Raw genomic sequence first — 27,883 nt, forward strand, 5'->3', positions numbered from 1 at the left:
TTTCTATATGAATGAATTCACATTTTTTTTAAATTATTATTATTTCTAGTTGCAAAAGGATCTCTAGGAGAAAAACATTGAAACTCAATTTAAGAAATTTATTTAATAGCAAACAGTATTGATATATTTTATCATTTTATTCCTTTTTTGCAGTTTTCTGCTTATGGGAAATAAATTTATAGTCACAGCTGAACATATAAGACTGCAACTCTACTGTTTACCATGTACAAAACAAACACAAATAGCGTGCACATATATTTCAACAAGAAAGAAAAATGCAAAGATCTTTACCTCCGACCTAAATGAAATGCAGGAATGTATTGCAAGGGCATCGCGATTCTTCAAGTGAAGTTTTCCTGAAATGCGAACCACTACACTCCAGGAAACGTGCGAGCTGTTCATTTGAACGTAAGCGGAGAAATGACGAAACAGAATTCCACTGCGCGGCTCATACGCTTAAAAAAAGGATAAAAGGGTCTATAAAATAGAAAAACACACTCCGATTTTAATGGAGTTTTATTTCTTTTTTCCCCAAACAAAGCAATAATGTTTAAAAATGTTCGTTCCACACGAGAAAGCGAAAGCTGTAAATGATTGCATACATTTCATTTATCTGATACAACAATGATAAAAACTGGACGAAATTGTTTTGTTATGCAAGTCATTTCTAGATTGATAAGGTCATGATATCGCAAGAAAGCGTTGTTTGATTTTCTTTGTGAAATATTTTTAAATAAAAATAAAATTAAAAATTAAAAATAGATTAGGTAGAGGCATTTTTATGTTAAAATATATGTTAATTATGATAGTTAATTTCATTGAATAATTTTGTTATTCATTTAATATTTGAGAAGAATTGTCCTATTTTTATATTAATTTTCTCAAAAGTTATGTTTCATTTTTTTTACAAATGAATTTTTTTTTTTTTTTAAATTAAGAGCAAAAATTCTGTTCTTTATTTCTGACTTTATATATACATTTATATTACAGAAAGGAGTAGCAATATTTAAAAATGCTCTTTTTAAAAATATTCACGATTATTTACTTCTGTTGCTAAATTTTAATCGTAAATACAAATATTTTTAAAATTTTAATAAAACTGTATGAAATTTACTGAAACTTACTCAATATGAAGAAATAAACTGAGTCTTCACATCTTGTTCATCAAAAATGAAAAGAAAATGAGGATGAAATATTAGTAACAACAATGAAAACAATTTTAGTTTCACTTTCACATTGAATTACATTATTGTAAAATATCCTCAAAATATTCTTTGAAAATTAATTAAAAATAGTAAAATAATTATAAGGTAAAAAAATGGACATCATTAAAATATATTTTTTTTAAATTTTAAATTAATGCAAAATTGATTTTTGTGCTGTAATATTTTTTAAAGGTATTACGAAAAAACCTAAAACCTCACTTAATTTTTAACTTATTAAAAAGAAATTATGTCTGAAGTATAAATGTGCAGTGATAGGCACTCTAACACAGATATACGCCTTCATCGTCATTATTAGTAGAAATTTAATTACAGCCTATGTTAGGAATCCTTTATATTGAATAGATTAATGAGAATCACGAAACGAAAAATGCATATTCGAGACCCGTATTCACTACGAATGCGGAACTACTGCACGTTTAATCTACTATCGTAGAACAAATTTTCTGATGAGGTTGTGGCATGGAAGTATCGAAAGTAGAATAATGGTCAGCTGTCATCCTTAACATGGGATGACAATTATTAATTATGAACTCTCTTCCAAAATAGCGTTATACGGTTTCAAAATGGAGTGTTAATTTAATTAAACTATGTTCAAACTTAAAACAATGAGGAAAACTATGCCAAATGAAATATAGCATTATTTGTTCTTATTTTTGTTGTTTGTAAGGGCACTTCCCATGGACAAGCTCGCTGACGAAGACAGTGATTTTAAGCCAAGGGAGCGCCTCTTGTTTTAGTAGCGCCAACTAGGGTCAAGAGTACGTCTTAGCTACTCACGCATCGCATTCTCTTGCACAACCCCTTTTTACAGGGGGGGGGAGGCACATTCACACATCGAACAGATGAAGAGCAACCATGCCAGAACTTGAAGAAGCGCTACCCCTATGCCAGGACGCCGCCGTTCTTACTTATAAAGTACTGCTATTGACATTATAGAACTACTACCATTTTGCATTGATTTTTGATTTTTTTACCGAAGAATTTCTACGGAAGCAGAAATAACGATCAGCTATCAAAAGTGGTGGAGCAGCTGATCGTTATTTTCTAGGCAATGAATGGACAGATGAAGTTGAAAAAACAGCAAAATTTTGAGAGTAGAATGTCGTTTAGGCATCTAAAGATGATGTCTGCCTCAAAATAGCCCATCATATGTAATCATTTGTTTTATTTTAATCATTTATCATTTTTATTTTATTTTGGAATAGGAATTCTTTGTGAATTCGGTATCATTTCGAAGGAAATTTTGTTGTATTATCTTTCAACTTATCGATTGTAATTGGTCTTGAATTATTAGCACTGTGGTTCGTGTATCCACACAAAAAATAAATTAATCGGGGGAGGGTTCTGATGAGTTTAATAAAAATCCAATGATACATCTTTAGTCTAATGAACGAGTTATTAGAAATTCATCATCATGGCCCTTCAAATCGAGATGCAAATACGGAGTTGCTCCATACTGATGAAATACCTTTATTCTCAATCATCTCGCATGTAAGGCATAATGCCTTTTGTTGTAAGCTTTCTTGTCATGGTATTCTCAAAGAATCAACGGGAATAGTCATCTCAAAATGTTTGCTCATTCTCTCTAATAAAGGTGCTATCCCCTTCTAATGCATAAAATTGTGGAGCTGGGATTTAGCCATAAATCCCTGAATGACCTTGATGGGTAATATTTAAGAAATATTGATCTTTGATTTGAATTTAACATTCTTACTGAATCTATCCTTTGATATTCAGTAAAAATGTTTAATAATTAGTAATAATCTGAAAATCGAATTTGTACTTCAGAACCTTTTTTCAGCCGATTGCAACCACAATTGGGTATGAAACTACAGTTGTGGTCAGAAGAAAACACATGCCGAATTTCATTTATTTAAATAATTAAGATTTGCGTTATTGCAATAGCCAATGCGAATTTTTAATGTTTTTGCAATTGTCAATGCATACGAAAGTGTTGTCAATCCTTTGACAGATTTGATTCAAAATTCGAAAGGAATATATATTTTAAATGCTAACCTATTATCACAAATGTCCGCCAACATTGCTATAATATCTGCACGATGTTGACCGTCATTCAGAATGCAGAACAACATCATGGAGATATCATGCAATATTCCTTGCTATTAAAAAACCTATGTACCAAATTTTATTTATATAGTTCTTTGCATTTTGTAATTATCGTACTCCGTCAGTCAGACAGACAAACTTTTTCTCTGTCTCACACATTTATATATTTCTTTCAAATTTCACTCAAAATTTGATAGAAATATACAAATGCGCTGCAAAATTCTGTGTAGTTTCATGCGTATAGTTCAAAATGGTTTTGGAATATCGTGTTTAAAACAGACGGATAGGCAAACCTAATTCCAAGAAAAATGTATTTTTCACAATCAAGAAGGTCTGAAACATGGAAATTCGGTAAAATCTCGAATTAGAAAATGGTATTATATAGGGTTTATACAAAAACCAAATTTTTAAAAAACCGGTTTTCGAATTTTTGTCAAAAAAAATGAATAGGGAAAATAAAATATATTTCCCTATTCTATTTGTTTTTAATTTATATAAAATAACAAAAAACGAAATCAATATCAAAGTCAAAATTAAAGATTACATATACATATTGCTTACACAAAATAACAAAAACTCAAACAAAAATTTCAAATAATATTTATATTTTCACTAATTTTAATTTTTCTTAAGAAAATAGGATTTTAAAAAGCATAAAATATCCACTGAACGGCGGCTAAGTCTCGTTCTTATTTTGGACACAATATTGCCTGAAATTGAAAGTACTCGTTCACTAGTTACTGAGTTTGGCATCAAATTACAAATCTAAGTTTATTTTTGTTCTTTTATTCGTTTGCTCAAATAATGAAAATTCAGCTTTCAGTGTCTTTGGATTTGTAAATTTTTCTTCAGGGTCTTCAAGAAACTAAACAATTATATTATTTCCGACAATTGTTTCATGAATTGCTTTCAAATGATTATGTAGATTACTCGTAGATGATCCTTTGCAGCTCAACATTTTATTACAATGATTTCAGATTGCCTTATCTATCCCGAACAATTTTAAAACTATCCCAAACTTTCGACTCACTCATTTTTATCTAAAAATGAAATTAAAATTATTAAATAAATATTTTTGATGTTTATTTTACAATTTTATTATTTTAACTATGAATATTAATGAAATTTAAAATAATCTAATCTACACATTTTCAAGGAATTTTGAAAAAAAAAAAAAAAACACTTCTTAATCTAATTCCGATTCTTACTAAAGACATAATTATGTTAAAACGTTGCGAAAGAAAATATGGAATATTTTAACACCCTGTGTTTTATTTAAAATTCCATTAAACAGAAGCCAGAATTTCTTATTTTACACTAATTTTTGACAAAAGAAATTTATATAACAAAATTTAAATTTTAAAATGTAAAATAGAAATTTATATATAAAAATTAAACATACTTAATACTTACGTTATTTTTACCAAATATAACAATTTATATTTTTGTTTCCTGTTTTCACCTTCAGAATATTAAGCAAACCTGTCGTGACTCGAGACGGATCAGATTCTGAGATCACATTTCGGCAATTCTATTTCATTAAGAGGTGAGACGCGGTACGATGAGCACATTTGACCTTGGATTTCTCGAATTAGATACTTTTTTTGTTTTATTTTTTTCACGTGTATGTGAGTGTTATGTCATTTCTGACAGCATTTTATTTTCACTGAATATTTCGTATTGATATGGTTAGTTCAAGTGGTGTAAAAAAGCTTTCAGAAGTGGTACGAAGAAAATTTTATATGATATCATTAAATACCGAGATCAAGAAGCAGAAAACGGGGAATTATTTATTTTTTCACACCTTCTTCGAAACGAGCCAGTCAAATTGCTGACGTTTCTATTAGCACCGACTTCATACCGATATACAAAACATACCAACGAGAAGCAAGAGATGAACTTTATCAAACTTTTGTTTCACCTAGAAAAAAAAAGTGAAAAGGGATGTTTATAAAAAACATAAATTGACGAATTCGAGGCGCAACTGTGCAGTGCACAAGCACTGAATAATGCAAGTTGCAACGTTGAAAAAATGTGTTTGCTGCCCGTTGCATAAAATGAATAGCAAATCAAATAAGTTCAAAATTAATTTTTACATAATAATATGAATTCTTAAAACCGGTTTTCTTAATTTAAAAACCGGTTTTCGAATGTGACAAATTTACTTTAAAAAACCGGTTTTTTAAAACCGGGTTTGAAAAACGTCAAACCCTAGTATTATATATTAGAAAATGGATTAGAATATTTACTTTTTGTATTCGTCCTTTACGAAAAGGAAAAAAGAGTTTAATGAATCCGAACGTTGTTAAAATAATATACAAAATTAACACCTAAAAGGTTTGCTTGATCATATATTGTCAAAGAAAGCTTATTATTATCTTAGAAACTTCAATTATAATGATTAACTGAGGCATCATTTGTGAAAAAATATTTGCTTAATAGTAAAAATTGTAAATGTAAAAAATAAAAATATATATATTATATTAATTGGAAGCACATAGTTTCCGATAGCTGACAAAATTCACATTTGTTTTTATCAATTTGAGTTATGAAACTTTGATGCATATTAAAAAGCCAAAAACGCTTGCTGAAAGAAAGTCCAGTTTATTAACCTATCTACAGAAAAATGATTACATATGAATGTAACCGTCTGTGTTGTGAAAGTAATCTTCTTAAAACGGAATATCTAGCTACCATTTTTTTACTATTTTAAGATTAAGGAATTTGTCACTTATGTATTATTCGAAAAGCGAGGGAAATTCAGAAGAATCTAGATAAATTTTCAGACAGGCTAGTTCTTTTCTTTCTTTTTTTTTTGTCTTATTTTTTTGTAATCTTTTAACTTTCAGCCAAAAATTCGCTTCCATTGCGATACATGCTGAACGAAAGTCACCGATTTTTAGAATTCTATTTAAAAATGTTAAAGGTATTTAGTATTTGCATAGATATTTAATTGTTCTTTTTTTAACTAAAATGAAATAAAAAGTATCTAAAATTACCATTTTTTTTTTTTTTTGTCTTCAGAATGTATATTTAAAATGCCACTCTCTTTTAATGAAATGTCTACCATAATGCATTGTTTCGTTCTTTTTAATGCTCTAGTCTAGAAGGACGCAGTGAATGTAATATTTATGAGTATATTTTGAATTTTTAATAACAAAAGTCGGCGAATAAGATAGAGAAGGATGTGGATGAAAAATAAATGCTATGCCCTGTGCGCCATTTAGCCTTGTTACGCCTCTAATATGTCATTCCTTTTTATTTAGCTGATTCTTTAAACAAATTAACGGGCACGATGTTTACAGAGTTTTAAAAAATACATGGTATTTGCCGTCTATGAAAATGAAACTGATTTGAATTTCAACTGTTCTCGAACCAGAAGTAAAATGTTTGACAATTGCTTAAATCTAAAGGATTTCTCTACAGACTATAGTTTGTCAAATAAATATCAGAAATTTCCTCTTTATTCTGAAATTAATTATCTTACACTAACACTCTGTAAATGGTTATCGTCATAAAAATATATCTTCTAAAAGTGTATAAAATTTCATGTTTAAATTTATCCCAATTTCCAGTACATATAAAAATTTGCTGGATTGAATTAAGTTGAATGCACATAACATTTTTTCTTTTTAAATTTTGAGTAAACGGTTTCTGAATTACAAAAAATTGAAATTTCATTTATTGGGTTTTTTTTCCCCTCAAATTTTTAAGTATGCGAATTTTTTATTCATATTTTATTTAAAAATATTTCATCAACAAAACAAAAGTTATGTTTTCTCATATATTTATTATTTAAAGTTATAATAATAATATTATTATTATATAATTTTATTTTATAAAAATATAATATTATAATTTTTGGAGGATTAAAATTAATGTTAAATAATTAAATTATAAAATTAGAACACGATAAATCTGTTGCCGAAGTATCTTTATCGCCATTTTAATGACATTAAGTTATATTTAATGTCTATTAATTAATATATTAGCCTATAAAATCAAATATATGCTTCATTATCATTAAAAAAACATATTTGTATAGTTTTGTTTTTCTAATTTTCTTTGAAAATTCGACGATTTAAAATAAAAATCAAAAGAACATTTTTTTAAATCATTAATATAGCATATTTTGAATGATTTCTTTAAGAAGAAAATTTTTGATTTAATACTAGAAACTAAAATTGAAATAAAGAAATATTTGCCATATACCAAATTTAAATAACTTTTAAATTGTTTACGGAAGATAAATTTTTGATTCGATTGTTATATGGAATTTATCATTAATTTAAAAAATTTTGGATAGGTTAAGTGCTATTATTTTTCTGAATATAACGACACACATTAAGAAAAATTAAAGTAAAAAATTCTTTAAAATAATTTAAACTATCGCTTGTTGTAAATTTGAAAAAGTTAATCACCAGCATTATAAAGTTTTTGTTTTATTTTTAAAGGAATGTGTCAGAAAATAAAATTATGTCTTCCATTTTTCATCTATTTAAATTTTTTATTTAATATTAATTGCTGACTTATAAAGAATTTTTAATTACATAAAACGCCCTGTCCCAGAAGCTATTATTATTTTATGTATTAATTTCGAAATAAGCATACAATAAAAGCATGAGGTTTGAATTATTTACTCAATCATTTGTTTTAAAAAATGCATTTTTAAAATAACTATTTTAGAGGGAAATTTCTGTATAGGAAAACAATAATAGTGATGCCATCAAAAACATAACTTGTAAAAAAACCAAGTCTCGCAACTCAGTTCTTCTATCGTAAAAAACTGTGAGATCCATGTAATACCAAGTCGGTCAATTTATTCAGTCCCTACTTAAGGGTCCTTCTGTCTTAAGTTATTACGTAATTAGCTAACCTAACAACATCTTATAGTGACCATATCAATATTAAAAATATTTTATGGTTTAAATAAATAGATTGACTTGACCATCGCATGGAAACACAATGTATCTTTACATTAAATTAGATTACATTAACATATTATATTAAATTAGATTGTTTAGTGCGATTGCCAAGTCAATCTATTTATTTAAACCATAAAATATTTTTAATATTGATATGGTCACTATAAGATGTTGTTAGGTTAGCTAATTACGTAATAACTTAAGACAGAAGGACCCTGAAGTAGGGACTGAATAAATTGACCTACTTGGTATTACATGAGTCTCACAGCTTTTTACGATAGAAGAACTGAGTTACGAGACTTGGTTTTTTTACAAGTTATGTTTTTGATGGCATCTCATTTCTTTTTGTAGATAGTCCTTTTCTTATTTTTGTATGTAGTCTTCCTCTTTTTCTTTTCCGGTACTACTTCTTGAGATTCAGCTACAGTTTTTCTCAAAGCCCAGTCCCTGTCTCTATGGGTTTTTCTCGTAAGCTTTGATGTTACAATTTTTCACAAGTCTGGACGGTAAATGCTTCTTAGTCTGTTGTATTCACAAATTGAGGATTCCTGCGCTTTAATACTTCCAAAGTCGACATTTATTAGATAGATTAGATGCCACGTAAGCTTGACCGGATGCGAATGCTGCAGAACCGATATCCATCAGTGCATTATTTAGACTTAGGCCCTGACTTTTGTGTATAGTTATAGCATAGGCTATACATATGGGAAACTGTTCGCGAACATAAGCTCTATTAATAATTTCAAATTTAGTTTTGACCGGACTAAGCTCGTAAATATGTTCTTTATTAAATGTAATGTATATTTTCTTAATTATTTTTTGTATTTTCCGGATCAACCTTTACTCTTTGCACTTACCGATAGAACCATTAACTAAACCAAAACTCACGTCAATATTTCGCCTTAACATGACTTTTGCTCCTATTTTTATAATTATGTTCACTTCCAGGCCTGCAGTCATAGAATCATCGTCTTCATATTTTTTATGCATCCATGAGCTCTTTTTGTTAGGTATCTGAGGAAATTTATGTTATCTACAGCTGTAAGTTTTATTTTGGGATGTGGAAGAGATTTAAGCATTGCAGTATTTAATTGTTGACACATGTTTTTTGTAGATAATAAGCAAAAGGTATCATCAGGAAGTTTCGAGAGGTGTTCAATTATTTCAATTAATCTGTTTTCATTTGAATTGGGTTTGAGAGTTATTAATATAGTCGAGAGTAGGTCGCTGTCTTTTTGTGTATTCACACCTAATCTTATTCTGTTTAGCATTTCAACAAAGTCAGAATCATTGAGCTGTCGCATGTTAATTGTAAGTTCATCGTATATGAACAGTTCAGTCCACAGATTCGGTACACTGAGGGAACCTAACAACTTGTTAGTTTCAACAGTTGATAGTTTTTCAAAAGGTGACTTTTCTCTTACCGGCGGAAGCTGTAAGAGATCTCCGAAAACTGCAAGATGTTTTTTTCCAAACCACCCATTCTGATCGTCTCTAGTGTCGAATATTTCAGATAAGCGTAAATGAATATATGATATATGTTAAAGTAACATTGGATATCATCGACACTTCATCTATGATAAACAAAACTACTACTTTCAAATCTGATCTCAGAACTTGGAGCACTTCATCAGAAAGTGGTTTGTACTTCGGTGTTGCTTGTGTTCTACAGGCAGCTGCAATAGTCTATGTATAGTCAATCTATTCTATGTATAGTCAGCTATTCCTGTTGGAGCACTAACTGCCACTTTTTTTGTTTAAATACGTCTTAACCCAAATTTTCAGAATTTTTATTAAAAAGCTCTTTCCAGTGCCACCAGTTCCACTCACAAAACAGCGTAAAACGTCAGCATTACGCAGTTGTGTCCATTTTATTTGTGATCATATCGAAGACTCTTTTTTCATCGACATTAAGTTTTGCGATCATACATTGAAGATTAGTTTGCTCTTCTTCTACCAGATTGATTCTCTGAAAGTCAATCATTGCGTTTGCAGCTTCCACAGCTTCAAATTGACTTATTTCAAATTAGATATTGTTACAAACCTGTAATTTTGAGATTTAAATAATTTTTCCCAGCGAGAATAGTGTCATCATACGAAAGGCCGTTTTATAGTAATCTGTATTGGATGCTGCCGGATGCCGATCCAGTGATGCCAGAACTTGGCGACTATTTGGCGACTTGGCGACGAATTTGCCGACAAAATGGATAATGCTCGAAACTTCGAGAAATTTATTGATCCGTCCATTATTACACGAATATTTTAGTTTTTCCTTGATTTATACACTAAACTCTAATTGTATTCTAAATTTGAAGCTTCTATGTGTGCTAGAAGTGTCTTAGAGTTTTGATGATCGATCAGTCAGTGACAAAATTCACGAACTTTGACTAGTTATAATTCTTAAACTACTGGTTCAAATTTAATGAAATTTGAAATATACCATGTTTATATAATGCCTGCTTGGTTACTGAAAATTCAGGCTTCTAGTTTTATCCACAACGAAGTTATAGAGGTATCAAAATAGCAAAACATATTCAAAGAAAAAGAATTTTAAAAAAATTCATTGTATCTTTTTTTTTTTTTTTTGCAACGTAATAAATTTAGAAGTAGTAGAAGTGATTTATACACTAAACTCTAATTGTATTCTAAATTTGAAGCTTCTATGTCTGCTAGAAGTGCCTTAGAGTTTTGATGATCGGTCAGTCAGTCAGTCAGTGACAAAATTCACAAACTTTGACTAGTTATAATTCTTAAACTACTAGTTCAAATTTAATGAAATTTGAAATATACCATGTTTATATAATGCCTGCTTGGTTACTGAAAATTCAGGCTTCTAGTTTTATCCACAACGAAGTTATAGAGGTTCAAAAATGACCTGAACTGCTTCGAGAAAAGGACAGTACGGCAGTGCCGCTTGTTTTTGCTCGACTTGGCGGGGGCACTGCCATGCTCCCAGATCTGTTTACTACATTTAAATAAATTTATTACGTTGCAAAAAAAAAAAAGATACAATTAAATTTTTTTAAATTCTTTTTCTTTGAATATTTTTTGCTATTTTGATAGGGAGTTAAAAATTTGGAATTTTTTTCCTCAATGGGAAGTTTAATGATGGTTAGGTGGTTTTTTTAATACATAATTTTTTTTACCTTTACGACCAACGATAAGTGCTCGAATACTTTCCTAAGAAACTGCACAATATTCTGAAAATAAAAGGGCAGAAACTCATTCGTAATCAAAGTTGCATTCAGTATTCTGAGTAAAGAAACAAATGGCAGCTCATGGCATGTTTTTGCAAGCGAATATTTTTTATATTTGCAATTTATTCAAAGTAATCCAACACACGAAGCTCTAGCATGACAAATTATGAAACTCTACCAATATTTTTGTTTTTTTGGCAATATCAAAAATGTTTAACTGGCGCGTAAGTTTGTTTTGAATTCTGAATTGTAGCTTGTGTGCAAGATTTTGTATTTTACACTTACATTAATCTCTTTTTTTAAATTGCATTGTATTTTTAGATAAACAAAAATGTCAACAAAAGATATTCGTAAAAAAGGAACTAAAGGTAAGTGATGACTCCTAATTTGAATCTTGCAAATTTCTTACTTTTCAGCTATATACTATTTGGTCTCGAAATGTTTTACAGTAAAGAAAGAGGTGCATTAAATTAAAAAAAAAAAAAAAAAAATTCATAATAAATTTATTTTTTTTTAATTTTGTACTCCGTAAATTATAAATCTTGTTTTGCAGGATATTATGTTCCATCAAGATATAAGCAAGTAGCTGAAGGTATTTCTAAACTATCTTCACATTCAAAAGATAGTACTCGAGATGGAATAGTAAGTGTATTTTGTTTACATTAAGGATTTGGTGATTTTCTTTAATCTCGATTTTGCTTAATTGTTTTGACATTGTTATTTTATACAAGATTAAAAAATGTTTGAATGTATAATTTTGAGCTATAAATATTTCTTTAAATTCAAAAATTTTTCTAAATATGTTTAAAGTTTTATAGTATCTTAAAAATTTAATTGTTTAATTAATTGCAAAAAATAAACTCACAGAAGCAGGATATTGAATAATATGTAGGAGTTGTAGCAGCAAATTCATTAGACAAAATGATGAGAATTAAAATCAAATCAAAATTAGATATGAGAATTGTAAACTTTTATATGCATATGAATGATTTCAAAAATCAACAACATTTTTTTAATATTACAATAACTTTTTTTGAATCTGCATAGGTACTTTCAATTTTCAATTTTTTTCACTTTTTAAAATTAACATTTTGATGATTAAAGCCAGTGAACTGTGCTCATTGTACAATCCAAGATAAAAGATAGATTTTATTGTTTCTTTATATAAATTTATTTGTTTTGTGGATTGCTAAAATCAAATAGTGAAATTACTGTACAAATCTGAGGAAAATCAAGTTTGAGTAAAAAAATTGGTGTAACTGAAATTATTTTTTAAATGTATTATACTTATGGATATATTTCCAGTGCATTCATGTCTGCTTTAGTTGTCTTACTCTTATTATCAGTTACAATTTCTAACATATGTTTAGTTTGATATGATTCTGAGTGTGAATATCATTGAAACGCAATTTTGTTTTATCTATCAGAATTATACCAATGGGTGAAGTTCTCTGTTTTTATATTTCAAAAATTTTAAATATGCAAAGCAGAAAGTATAACATATTTGAGGATAAATATTTACTTTTCCTTTCTACATAATCATCTTATCTGTTTAGGGATTTATATTATTTGCAGATGAATTAATCGAAGCTTTGGTATTGGAATAATTTTGATGATGAATAAGTTCATTGCTCATATGGATTATTTAATGTTTTAATCTGAGTGAAAATATTTTTAGAACTATATTTATTTATACTATATAAAGAATCAAATAGTTTTAATAATTGATGAAGATTCAATAATTTATTTTGCTTTATTACTGAATTGCTGTTATCAAAATGTTTTATGGAGTTGGTTATTTTGATCTTTCCTTGTCCAAAATGCTTATCCTCCCATTTTGAAAATTGCAGTATTTCTTTATATGTAGTACAGTCATAATCCAGTACTATATATTGGCAGCATCCTTTTAATCAATAAATAACTAATTACTGATCATTCTTGGAGTATTAGTTGAGCTTGTTTCTCAAATATATGCCAAATACTTATGTTTCTTCTAAGTAAAATAAATAATGCAGAAACTTTGTCCTATAAAATACTATCATCATGTATTGATAATGTAAGCAAAACATATCATGAAAAATAGGAAATTAGACTTTCTGATATACTCTAAGAAATGGGCAGTTCTGAATCAATTAATAAAAAGGGGGGGGGTCAATTAAAAATAATTAAATGCTTTCTAAACAACTTTGTCAAAGAATTTATTAATCATTAAAATCATATTTTACATTTCCTGATTTCCCATTTTTTTATGTTCTTCTGCTGTGGATTCATAATTGATCAGAATGTTCTTGTCATAATAGATATGGCTTAATTAATTCTGTAATTCATAAGATAATTATTAACAATGTTTTATTTTTAATTTCCATCAGTATGTAAGTATAAATTGCACGTGTTTGTAATAAATTTATCATATTACTTTTATATAATATTAAAGATTTAAAAAAAACACATTATGAAAATATGAATAAATTGGGAATGTTAAGCATTTATAGCTTCTGAAATTTCATGTAATAATTAGTTGTTTTTGAAGTGCATTAAGTTATTGCTTCTGCAAATTCAAATATATATGTATACAGTGAAATTTTTATATTAAATTATAGAGTTGGAACATGCTAACATTAGATTTATTTTTGTTATGTTGAGTAATTTTATTTCTAGAGTTCAGAAAGAACAGTTCTATCTTCTACTGCTGTCAGAGATCGTGTTGCTCTTCCACCTATTGATGCTTCAGCTATTACATATGAAAATAATTCTTGTACTACAAATAGCAATGAGCCTTGTAAATATGACATTTTTCTTTATTTTAATGATTTTGTATTATTAGGAAATTAGGAATTTTGTATTATTTTGTATTATTATTGGCTCTGTTATACATTTCCCAAATGATTTTTAACAATTATTTTAATGCATTAACTTATGACTATTTCTTAATAATATATTAAGAAATAATTATTTAAAACAATTAATTATTTGATTTGTTAATTATTTAATTATTTAAAACAACTTTGTTTTCAAGCTTTGGAATATTTCAACCCACTCTTTAGAAATTTAATCTATATCAAGCCTCTCATCCAATGTACATTGAATTTTTCATGAGATAAATAGTGTGGCCCATTCCATGGATTTTGAAACCAAGGGGCAAATTTTTTTTTAATCTATTATCATGGTTATAACACATAATTTTAATGAAAAATATCTGATTTTGCTTGTTGTTGACTTGATTTTTGTGTAAAAATATTAGATCTCATCAAAAATTGCATTTTTTAAAACCTTGGCTGAGAATTTGTAAATGGCCTGTTTCATTATTATATTTTTTAAAGGTTTCTATAATTATTTCACCTTTCATAAGGTGCCTATAGAATTTTAATTTTCAATTGTTAATATGTTTTTAGTAATACTATATCAAAAAATTACAAATTAATGTCTATTTTGGCTTTGTTTTAACAATCAAAGCTAATGAAGATTGTGGAGTGTCACATACATGACCATTAAAACTTTTTTTTTATTTTTTGCATCATTAAATTAATAGAAAGTTCTAAATTTTTATTTTCTAAATATAATCATACTATTTGATGAAACTGCATTTAAAAATTTAAAAAATATTATAATTAATTTATAATTTTCAATGGTCAGGTATGTGACTTCAAGCAGTTATGTATGTGACATTGAATTATAAAATCCAAAGCAGTTATTTTAAATTCATCTCACCAGATGGCAGTACATTCCTTTACTTCTCCAGCTATAACCTAATGTTTGTTTTTAAGCAAAGGTTCACAGCACACTGTGTTTGAAGTATGCTGCAAGTCAGATTTTGCTATCTTTAAGCATCTTAGTCTTATTTTGCTATTTTAAGCTTAAAATATGGATGATGAACAAAGAATAAAAAATGCTACTAAACAAAAGAGATATTATGAGAAAAAAAGAAATGATCCTGATTTTAAAGAGAAAGAAAAGCTAAGGCAGAAAAAAATAAGAGATTTAAAAGCAGCAACTATGACAAAAAAGGAGAAAAAGAAACAAAAGCAAGCAGCTAGAGAAAGGCAGAGGAAATGCAGAGCAGCCAAAAAGATAAGTAATTCTACAAAAATTTCAAGTTTGAATTCTTCTATTGCGACTACCCCAGAATGTTCTCCTTATACAGTTCCCCAGACACTTGGCAAAGCAGTTAAAAAAACTTTGAAAGCCTTACCAACCTCACCTCGAAAACGAATGGCTGTAGTCAGCAATTTAGTGGAAAAGGTAGGTTTAAAACTGCAAAAGGAAAGAGAGTCCAATATCAGTGATAATAATCAAAACAAAGAACTTGTGGCAGACTTCTTGTGCCGAGCAGACATAGTCTACACTGCTCCAGGAATGCATGATGAAATGATAATTTGGGAAAATGGCATTAAAAAACGTGTTCGTAAACATTTTCTTACAATGTATATGAAAGAAGCACATGCTTTGTTTAAGGAAGAAAATCCAAGCATTAATATTGGATATTCAAAATTTTGCAGTTTAAGACCTAAAAATGTTCTTCTTCTTAAAGACACACCTAGTGATCAGTGTAAATGCAAGAGTCATGAGAATTTCATTCTTTTGTTAAAAGGATTAAATATTGATTATAACAATGATTTTTGGAAAGAAGTGCTGTGCAATTCAGACTTGGAATCAAAGTGTTGGGAAACAAAATGTGATAAATGTAATGCTGGAAAATTGCTTTTAGATTTTATTGGCAAAAAAGGATTAAATAATGCTTCTAATGTACAATGGCACCAATGGGTTAAGTCAGAAAATAAGCGCTTCTATAAAGAAACCAATGAAGGTTGCATAGCTGAATTAACTGATAATGTTTTAGAAAATTTTCAAAGTTTTAAGCAGCATGTAAAAATTAAACGAATCCAAGCTGCTGCCTTTCAATCTGATATAAAGCAAAGCAATACTGTTGTATTGCAAGTAGATTTTGCTATGAGTTATTCATGTGAGTGGCAAAGTGAAATACAGTCTGCACTATGGAGCCGGGAAAACGTAACTTTGTTTACAGCTGCATTATTTGAAAAGAATCATAAAACACAGAGTTATCTTATTGTAAGTGATACTAAAGATAAATCTAAGCTATCTGTGTCTGCTTTCATTTTGAAGCTTTTGGAAATTATTAAATTTCAGGCAAATAAACCAAAATTAATAATTTGGAGCGATGGACCATCCAGCGAGTTTAAAAACAAATTTATTTGTTACTTCCTCTTTATTTTATTCAAAACACAAAAGCATTTTTCTAGTTTCGAATGGAAATATTCAGCAACTTCCCATGGAAAGGGAGTTGTTGATGGGATAGGAGGTACTGCAAAGTCCCGAGTCTATGCGGAAGTAAAGGCAAGAAGAGCTATAGTACAGAATGCAGTTGATTTTGCTACAGTTGCTGCAAAAGTAGTACAAAATATCACTGTCATTCCTATGCTGCAAAAGGATATAGATAAAACTCAAATTGATTGGAATTTAGCTAAGGATGTTCCAGGAATTAAAAAAGCCCACATAATTAAATGTTTGGATGAACACATTTGTTTATTTACAAGTCAGCAAAATTTGGATACAACTGTGCAAGAGCTATGCTTTTGTAAAAATACAGAACAGTGTTTGAAAAGAACTCCATTACTTGCACAAAATCACACTTCTGCATATATTTCACTTGGCAAGTTTTTACTTGTAAAAGTGTTTGGAAAAAAGTCCTGGAAGCCTTATGTAGCACAGGTGTCTGCATTAGATAACACCGAAATCAATGTTATTTTCCTAAAGCAGGTATCCGTATGCAACTTCATTTATCAAGAGAATGATATAGGAGTTATTCAGCGGGATGACATAATTAGAGTATTGCCAACACCTATAATTAACGGTCGCAATACTGTAATATTTCAAAATGCAGTTATGTGAAATTGAACGATGTCACATACATGACTACTTGTCACATACATGACCTGTAAAGTTACATTTTTTTTTTAATTGAAAAATTAAAGAAATATTTAATGCATTTATTAGTTTGTCTTCATTAAACCTTTTTCTTATGGGAAACTTTTTTTAAGCACGTTTCATGCATATAATTCACTGATTTTTTTAAAGAAAGTTGGTGTTATCAAATCACAGTTCCAATTTTTGTCACATACGTGACTATCTAAAAAAAATTTTAAAAGGTCTCTCAAAATTTAAATACAAATATATTTTTCATTACCATTTATTAAAACTCTTTTTTAATTGTCTAACAAAATTAAATTTTTGACTTTCACTACATTTGTACATAAATTTATCAGATATTTATGCATATCTTTTAGTCCGATTGTCACATACATTACCGTGGAATGGGCCGTGTGTGTTCTTTATTAAAATGATTTTAAGAGCCAAAAAGAAATTTGTATGAAGAAAAGAAAATTTTTATTAAATACAATTTTATGAGAAATATTTCTAATTAGTGATTCGATGAAGACTTTTAAACCCACAACATGTTTTCTGCAAATTATGGAAAGATGCATATACATCTAAAACATTATTGCAATTCACAATTTGGGAATCCTTGATCTAAAAAGTAATTAATGGAAGAAAAAAATTCAAAATTTTACTGAATTTTCTTATGTTTATATAAACTGCAATGATAAGATAGAGCATATTTTGAGCATGATATTTGACAAAGTATCAATTCTGGACATTTTCACAAGATTATAAAAAAAAAAGTCAAATATTTTTTTTTTATTATTATTATTATATTTCAATTATTGTAAATAACAAAAAATTAAGTTATGATAATGTCTTTTTTCTGTTGTAAGCAATTTATTGTGAGTTCACATTATTGAACAGTTATTTCTTGCTCTGTGAACTTGAAGCTCAAATTTTGTAAAATTTTAAATATTAGTTTCATTAGCATTATTTAAATAACTAGTTTTAATTGCTAGTTCTTGCTTTATTTTGTTATTTATTTTCTAGTTTTGTGATTGCAAAAAAACTTTTGCTGGCCGAAATAATGTCATGAAAGTGTATTTAGTAACTTATACAAATAGGAAAAATTAAGAAGTCCTACCAATTGTTAATTGTTGAAATATTTTATATAATGGTATGTATATATATATATTCCCTGGAGTATTTATCAGATAAATATGTAGCATTCCTAAAAATCACTGGCTTCGTACTTTTTGACTACCATAGCAAAAAAAAAAAAAAAAAAAAAAAAAAACCATACACTAAACCAAAAAAACACATTGCTATAAAAATTTCTGAAAGCAAACAACTTTTATGATTAAAAAACAATGGTCCTCAAAACTTCAGACTAATTAATTTAAATTGAAAAACATATATTTTTTTATTTTATTTTCAGCGGGTTCATCAACTGAATTTTCTAAAATAGCTGCACCAAAAAAGAAAGAAGGGTCAACTAAAGTTTCCACTACTCATGCAGTGAAACAACAAAAGGTAAAGTCAAATCTAGTAAGTGACCATTTGTATTCATTTTTCCTTTATGTATAGTGAGGCGGTATGAGATGCGCCGAGGATAGAACCTGGGACCTTGTGGTTAGCAGTCCAGTAACTAAGCCATTTTACCAAAACAGCTGTTCGGGTAGAAGAGCTGTTACTGGCTTATATGCTATTCACCACAGTACACTTCCTCCAGGGAGTCGGAGGTGAGACGAACGATATGGCTGTTAAGTGGTGATGTATTTAGTAGTTATTAGTAGCTGTTGTTTTAATGGGCCTACCCAGTTGAATAGCGCCAAGCGTTATGGCGAGCGTGTGTGAGTGCTGATGCACCAAGTGTGTCTGACGACTTTGGGTTGCTGCGTCACGTGAGTCTGACGACTTTAGTTGCGGGTAGATGGTGCCACAACAGTTGTACGAATGTTGAAGATTCATTGTCCGAGGTCACCGATGAGGTGGTATGAGAATGTGCGAGGATAGACGAACGATACGGTAGTGGTGATGTATTGAGTTATTATTATGTATTGAGTTTTTATTAGCTATTGTCTAAATGGGCCGGTACCCAGTCTGACGACTTTTGGTTTTACTTGTCTTATATGCTATTCATCACAATAGCAATCTTCCTTCTGAACGTTCAAAATCACTGAGACTTTGATTGAGAAGTTCCTTTTTGTATCCATTTATTTTAATTGCTACATTTAAAACAATTATTAATGTCATTGGATATAATTTTTTTTTCAAACCGTATCAATTGCATCCTAAGACATTATAATTTTTGTTTCCTTTACTTTGTATGCATTTTTATCATATATTGTTGCATTTCATTCACTTGTAATAAAGTTTATTTTTATCAGAAAATATAACTTATTTATAGGAATTTTCCGTACCTGTTGAAAACTTTTTGTTATTTGTTGATTCCATTTCTGCACCTTTCAAAATTTTTAAAGACAAAATGTTCTATTCACAATTTCAAATATTACTCATTCTTGTGGGAAACTCAATAATGTTATGACAGCTGAAAGATATAAAAATAGAAAAATTATCTGTGAAAAAGTAATAATTCTAAAGTCTCATTCTAAACAAATCATTAGCATATCAATAACTAAAAAATGGCCCCCTGTAATAACAACCTTTTAACTACTAAACAACAATGCTTATTGGTTGAAATGTATATTTTATGTAGTAGAATTATTTTGAAACTTTATTTTAGATTCAGTCTTCTTAAAATTTGCCACCATTTTTAGTTAATGCAAATACAATTAGCAAATATTAAAACTAAACGAAAATATCTCCAAACTTTTTTTAATATTTCATCTTATTCTTTCAGACTGCAAAAGATACAGAAAAGGAAGTTGATTTGCTGTATATAGAGTATCTTCAAGCTAAATTATGTGAAAGTAAGGCCAAAAAAGCTTTAGAAGCAAGATCTAAAAATGCTCTGGTGGGTAAATTTGATTTTTTGGTCATGGTTTTGAATTTATTAAATTTCAATATTATATCAAACTAAATCTTTTTGTCTTGTTTATTCATGTTTCTATATTATTTATTTATATTGGGAAATAGAAAAAGAAAGAATGACAGAGGATGTCAGTTCTTCACTATATTTATTTATATTAAGGAATAGTGCCATTTGTACAGATTGGATAAAATGATGTGAATTCTTGTGAAAAGAAATAATATTAATTTTATTTTGACTCTATTTCCACATAAATTACATTCTGTGTACAATATGGTATGGACAAAGTCATGCATAACGATTACAGAATGCATTCTTATTCCTCCTCTGAAAAAGTTGCTAATTTAGAAAGTGTCCTTTGAATAAGAATCTGACAATCCAACTTTCCCTTCAAAATGCACCATGAAGATTCTTTTGTAGTCACATCAACAAACAGACAGAAACATAAAATGTTGGACTTTGCTATCATATTTATTAATCAATCTTGGATAATTCCAGTAATATGATTTTAAGCATTGTCTTAGTATACTGAATTTCGTCAGCAAACAGTTTACACCATTGGATGAAAATTATTGAACAGAATATCAACATAATCTTGTCCCTGCAAAACAGCAAATGGGCCAAGATCACAATGGCACTTTTAGCCCTGAACATACTTGATAGTAGGATTGAGTAGATCAACATAATACATTTCTGCTGGCCAAATGTAAACATATTGGTTTGTTTACAATAATGTGAATCACATTTTTTTTTCTGGTCAGATTATATTCTACCATAGTTGTACTATCTGATTGTATTTTTTCAAAACCATTTTATTGTTTTTCAAGGTACTGCTTATTATATTAAATGGTTTTGGAATAATTCTATTTTGAATATTTTATTCCACTATTTCAAGCTAGATATTATTTTTTTTTTATTTATTTACTTTTTCCTGTCAGTATGTATCATTTCAGATGTGAACTAAATGCTGTACTTTTTTTTGCTTCAAAACTTTGTTTTTATCAGTCAGCTTCTACTTTTAGTCACTGATATGCTTGGCTGATTCTTGCTCTGTTTCATGTATGCTGTTATGGCAGTCGTCACTGCACTTCTTCCAACATCAATAGCTGCAACTTAAAATCTGCAAAGTTGGTCATAAACCACAATATATTTCATTTCCAATTGCTAATAATAGATTGATGTGTGTTTACATTCATATCTTTATGTGGCACATTTTAATATCGGAAGGCAAGAATTATTGCATGGCAGGTTTTTAAAAGACATATTTATTATATAAATACTTGCATTATTGTGTGGAATTCCTCTGTATTATAATAATAGAAGGATTGTTGTTTTTAAAATGACCATTCTTTCAAGAAATATTGGCATTTATCTATAAAAAAAATTCACAATCATTCAATTTTATATTGCAATGATAGGAGGATTGTTGTTTTTAAAATAACCGTTCTTTCTAGAAATATTGGCATTTATCTATTAAAAAATTCTACAGTTTAGCTAAAATCAAAAGCATGATTTTTTTTTTTTTTTTTTTTTTGTTTATTAAAATTTGCTTAAGTATAAAAAACCTCCTTCAAAACATAAAATATGAATTGCTTTTTCTGTTCTAATGTTGGATAAATTAAAAAATAAATTATTAGAGCATTTCTTAAAATATTAGCTACTGTAGGCAACCATCTAATTTGCCAGGAATATTTTTTATTTTTAATTAAATGTATTTATACATAATAATAGATTTATTTATTATTATAGATTTATTTATTTATTATTTATACATAAATAAATTTTCCTAGAAAATTTTTTTAAACATCAAATTGTGAGACACATTAAACTATATTATTTTAATTACTTAATATCTGTTCTATTCAATGTGTATATGAATCATCCTATTGGAATCGATTCCATGGCATCATAATACTGTTAGAAGTATAACAATTTTTATAATTATCCAGATTGTTACATAATCTGTCTTCTAAAATTCACTGTACTGCAAGTTAACATTTTTATTACTCATAAAAATTACTTAGATGATAAAGAAACCCCTCCTTCCTTAGTTATCAGTCGTGGAAGAAAGTCATGTAATTAAATATTTGATAATTTGAATTTCAGTGCAGCAATATAATTAAGTCCTAAAAGTTAAGCTATATATTCTTATTATCAGAATTCAAGGAGAATATGCACGATTATTAAGATTGTGTCCGTAAAAGGATTTAAAAAAAAAAATTATTCTAATTATTTTCAGGAATTATCGCAGAAAAAAAAATGCCTGCCTTCCTTAATTTTTGTATAATTATTTTTTTTTTATTTATTTATATTGCCAAAGGGTGCATTTTCATCTTCCAAAACAATCTGTGCCAAATTTGGTAACTAGTCTTATTGTCTGTCTTGTAGAAAGAAGGCCAACAAATAGGCACAATTATCTTTATTGCTGATAGAGATTGAGTATGTAATTTTTATACATTTTTGTCTTAACTTTTCTTTGAGGTAGCCATATTACAGTACATTTTGATTTCTCATGTTCATATTGTTACTATTTTTGATACTTTGTGTGTTGCATGGATTTTTTTTTTTTTTTTTTTTTTTTTTTTTTAATCTGACTCCTTTTGTTTTTGCTCTAAGAAATTGAGCGTTTTTTATCAAAAGGGAAATATTTTTCCAGAATTCATGATTCCAGTGTGAATCAGGCAATGTTAATTAATTTTTCACCAAAATTAATTTGTACAATGGAATTACTTTTTGATGTTTCGAAATTTATATAAATTGTATAAACTTGTAAATCCAATTTTGTAATTTATAAATAGGGAAGATTATATCCCTATCTATAAATTATTGTAGAGTGTTGATTATTCTAATGCTTTTCAGATTAATTGTATGTATCCACATTATATCTTCTGTCCTAAAATTTCTGATTTTCTTTTATAGTCATGTGAAAATTAAATGATATATTCTAATATGAAGATAGTTTTTTTTTTTTTTCATTGACTACAATTTCTCTCTTTCTCTCTCTCTCTCTTCCAGTATTTTATTGTTTTTCATTTATTATATTTCCTGTTATTAATTTTCAAAAACATTTCTATTATCAGGAAAAAATTCATGAACTGTGGAGCTTGATGGGAGCATTATTGGGGAAGAATGCTGCTGTAAAGAAGGATTTAGATTTTGTTAATTATATAATAAACCTTAATGAACATTTAAATAGACAGGTATGTTTTTCAAATGGGTTATTCCGGCTTTCTTTTAAATTTAGGCATTTTATTCTTGAAATAGTACATTAATCTTGCCTTTTTTATTGATGAATTATTGTGCATTATATAATGTGATCTGTAATCACAATTTGTATGAATAATATTTCATTATGTTATTTCAAAACTTTAAGATAACCTACTTCTTCTGTGAACTTGCTAAATAAGTAAACTAAATACAAGTAAACTTTGTTCCCTATGTGTACATATTGGTAAGAGTAAATCACTAACCTTTTGGATTTTATTGCTCCTAACAGAATCCTAAAACTAATCTATTAATGCTAAAACATCTTATAGATGATTTTATTCATACTTATATTCCCATATATGTGATGGCTATATTTAGTTTTAATGAAGTGAGACAATTGTAGATAACTCCATGAATCACCTTAAAGAATCATAGATCTCTCATTTACTTTAAAAGTGGAAAAGGCACATTCCTGTTTTTCTACAGGTATTTTCAAATGACTGTTTTGAAATTGTAATCTGGTATAATCAAATGGTTAAAATAATCCGTTTTTAATACTTGTCTTTGTCTAAAATGTATATTACAAATCCAAAAAATAAGGAAAGAAATCTGTATATTAATATGTAGTTAATTGGTAATTTGATGTAGGAATTCTCTTGAGTGGTCAACAATGTGTTAATATTAATTTGTTTGTTGTGATATTACTTCACTCTAGATAATTATAAACATTAAATGCATTTGTTAATACAGAAAACAAAATTTAATTTTTATGTGTATAAAATTTACAATTCTTAAATTTATTAGCTATAAAGAAACTAAAATTGAATAAACTTTTTTTCGTTATTCTTCATTTAACCATTTTGTTACTTTTTTTATTGAGCTATGATAAATATCTTCATATTTATGAAAATTAAACAAATATTCATGTATGTATTAATGTTCTTATAAGCCTTAGGGACTAATTATAGAAAATTTTATCTCAATAGATTTTTTTAGTATGAAAGTTTGAAAATGGCAATCAAATGTCATATCATTTGTGTGTGTGTGTGTGTGTGTGTGTGTGTGTGTGTGTGTGTGTGTGTGTGTGTGTGTGTGTGTGTGTGTGTGTGTGAGTGTGAGTGTGTGAGTGTGAGTGTGAGTGTGTGAGTGAGAGAGAGTGAGAGAGAGAGAGAGAGATAAGCCTATTATATAGTTAATCAGATGAGTTGAAAAATAATAATTTCACATTTTGGTAATTAACCCATTTGTGATATATATTTCAATAACTCAACTCCACTCTATCTGGAATGGTATTGATTTGCCCTGCAGTAATTTTTGTCCATATTTAGTTTATATACTTATGGCATGTCTCCTATTTTTCATCTAAAAAGCTGCAGCTGTTTGAAAGTGATACTGGAAAAAATTTACTTATCATGAAATCTGATATATGCATATAATGTTCGATTTTTGCTTAAACTTAATTTTTAAATGGAATTACATGGTGAATATATGATATTTTATTGCTTGAACAAAGTTTTATTTTACTGTTATATGAATAATAATTTTAGGAAAAATTTCTTTTACCTGCCCTGGAAATGATATCAGTGTTGGAGAAAAACTATGAAGAAATAGCTTCAAATGTTTATTCTGTGCGGCATCAACTGGGAATAAAAAACATTAAATTACCTGATCCTGGTTCTGAAGGTAGGTTTTATTTTCCTCATATTCCTAGTGCATTTACTTATAATATTTTTGCACATTTAAAATTTTTATTCTATTCCTTTGTTTTCAAATCATAATCATTATATCTAATTAACAAAATAAAGACTTTAAATTATGTAAAATGACCAATCTTTTTAGCTGAAAACAAGAAAAATTAATATATAGAGGGGGGGGGAATGTGAAAAAAAAAAGCTTTTTTAGCTCAACTGCATCTTTGTCTGTTAATTAAATAAAAAAAAAATAATTACCTTATTTGCAACTTTATCCATTTTCTATTTATATCTCTGCTTTATGTTTAAATTTTTTAAAAAAAAAATCATAGTTGCATTACTATTTTCACAAAAAGAAAAGCATAAAATAGAGTTTTTTTTTTTTTTTTTTTTTTTTTTTTTATAAATCTATTCTGTTCATATAAAATAAACAAAATAAAATTAGAGCATTAAACTTTGATAGTAAACAAAATTCTGTATTTATATTAGGGCCACTGTAAAGTTACAATATTTTGTTCAACGCTTGGTTGATTTGTCGTGTATGCAGGCCTGGCCCAAATTTAAATCTGGCCTTGTGAGTCAAGTCCTCGCTTTTATGTGGTATCTAGAAAAGATCTTGTATCTGTTTTTGACATTATTATTATTATCCCTCATTTTCCCTTTCTTCCATTATTAATAGGAGAATGGATACAAATTTTGAAACAGTGCATTGTATGATTTTAATAGTTACTTCTGCATAAAAAGAACAAATGTATCTCAAATACTCAAGATGTAGATTAATAATTTAAAATAGCAATGAAAATCTGAAACCAATCTTATTTACACAAATTTTACACTATTAAGCTTATGTTTTCTTTATTAAAAAATAAATAATGCAACATTACGCTCTCAATAATCCATTATTGTTAATTCAAAATGTTGTTTAAAAAAAAGACTTCAATCATAAAGGAAAACTTTTCTAATACGAGGGAAGTGGGGTTACAACAAAAGTTAGAAAAACAAGTTACTCCCATTTAAAAAAGTAACTTGGTTTAAAACTACTAACTTGTAACTACAGGTATTTACTAATTATTGTGTGATAATTGTATATATATTTTCCTTTCTGTAAATAAAAATTATTTGAAAACATTTTTGTAATGATTTGTATCCAAATCATTACAAAATTGAATGAATGACAAATGTGGAAGAATGGGATATTTTGTGGAGTATCCACAATTTTTTTGAATTTTTAAACCCAAAACAACAAATATTAAGATTTGGGGTACTTTTATTCTGAAAGACTTATTCTATCTTTCATGTGCACTGACTAGAAGCGAAATAAAATTAATAAGATATCTTCTTTTCCTTTTTTTTTAGTGGAAATTATTGAGCTGTTGAATAAAATAAAATCTTTACTTGATACTGTCTTGGGATATATTGAAAATTGTGAAGAAATAATTTCAAATTCAGAAACTGCTGACACTTTAAGCAAGCAAGGAAAGTTTGCTACAGAAGATTTAGAAAGGTAATTCACACTTTTTTTAACATAAATAAATCTGTAATATATAAACCACTTCATTAAAATGACTTTAGTCTTTCTTGCACAATCTTTAAGTCATAACAAATTTAAATCATGAACAATATCTGATGTCTTAATGACTGACAGCATGTAAAAAATTCTTACTTCAAACAAAGCATTGATTTATCATAACATTTGTTTATTTCAGCCTAATATTATGCAACATTATCATTATGAAATATTTAAAATCTATGGATGATTCATATAGTAAAACCAATTAATCTACAACTAGTTCATAAATGCTAAATTCAATTTCATGATATAATTTTAGACTTTTTCCTCAATTTTTGTTTTTCTTTGTATAAAGGAAATATAAATTATTGCTCTGAAACTGAAATTTAGTAGATCTAAAATTTATGTCAAATAACTCTTATCAAATCAGATTCAACTATTTATAGTGGTAAAATTTTAGATAAAGCTTATAGCATGTAACCTATTGAATTAGGCAAATTTGATACTTTTCCTTCAGGAGAGAAAAAAAATCATGTTACAAAATTGCACATAATTTTTTTTTTTTAAGTAATGGTTTTTTTTTTTTTTTTTTTTTTTTTTTTACATTATTAGATTTTTCATGTTTGTTTTCCCTTGAAATAATTCACAACAAATGTTGTTTTTGTTTTGTTTTTTCCCAGAGGATATCAGCTTGTTGCAGAAGCTACTGACTTGTTACTCACCGAGACATCGTTAAAATTTGCTGGCTAAACTGCCGTATAGTAATAGTGAATGTTAAATGTATATTTTTGTATTTGTATAGTTTTTATTGTTATATATTTTTCTATATAATTCTATTTTCACTCAACATTATTTTTTTTAATAAACAAAGAGTTTTGTTTCTCATATTTCATTTTCCTGCCGGGTTTTTTTTTTTTTTTTTTTTTTTTTTGTTGTGTGACTATTTTAAGCCAAATTTTTGTGCAGTAGCTTCTGAGAGTAAAAACCCCTGAGCACCCGAGCACAGAAGTCTGATCCTTTAAAACTCATTTATCATATAAACTTTCCTTTTTCTATTGCTTTTGCAAGATAATCAAAATATAAAAACTTAATTCAGAACTCAAAATCACGACAGTTCTTTTCTCAAATGAAGATAGCACACACACACTCGCTTGCACAACCCCTCTTTAC

General features: G+C 27.9%; 2 protein-coding genes across 7 annotated transcripts in view; one reads left to right on the forward strand and one right to left on the reverse strand.

Moving 5' to 3' along the window:
* Positions 1–591, reverse strand: part of LOC129965459 (major facilitator superfamily domain-containing protein 6-like protein A) — a 35,828-nt gene extending 35,237 nt beyond the window's left edge. For both annotated transcript variants that reach the window (XM_056079342.1, XM_056079341.1), the window contains exon 1: positions 292–591. The gene's annotated coding sequence lies outside the window, so the exon portion shown is untranslated. The remainder of the gene's footprint in view (positions 1–291) is intronic.
* Positions 1–27,555, forward strand: part of LOC129965460 (uncharacterized) — a 29,166-nt gene extending 1,611 nt beyond the window's left edge. Inside the window, exons 2-11 of one of the 5 annotated variants that reach the window (XM_056079346.1) lie at positions 4,762–4,839; positions 11,737–11,783; positions 11,969–12,057; positions 14,074–14,194; positions 18,752–18,861; positions 20,177–20,290; positions 23,386–23,505; positions 25,060–25,195; positions 26,560–26,707; positions 27,394–27,555. In XM_056079346.1, coding sequence (XP_055935321.1) covers positions 11,747–11,783; positions 11,969–12,057; positions 14,074–14,194; positions 18,752–18,861; positions 20,177–20,290; positions 23,386–23,505; positions 25,060–25,195; positions 26,560–26,707; positions 27,394–27,463 — 945 coding nt within the window. In that variant the 5' untranslated portion in view covers positions 4,762–4,839; positions 11,737–11,746 and the 3' untranslated portion in view covers positions 27,464–27,555. The other 4 variants (XM_056079344.1, XM_056079345.1, XM_056079343.1 and 1 more) reach the window with 4 other exon arrangements.
* Positions 27,556–27,883: the final 328 nt, after the last annotated feature.

This window comes from Argiope bruennichi, chromosome 4, assembly GCF_947563725.1.
Source record: "Argiope bruennichi chromosome 4, qqArgBrue1.1, whole genome shotgun sequence".
NCBI classification, from domain to species: domain Eukaryota; kingdom Metazoa; phylum Arthropoda; class Arachnida; order Araneae; family Araneidae; genus Argiope; species Argiope bruennichi.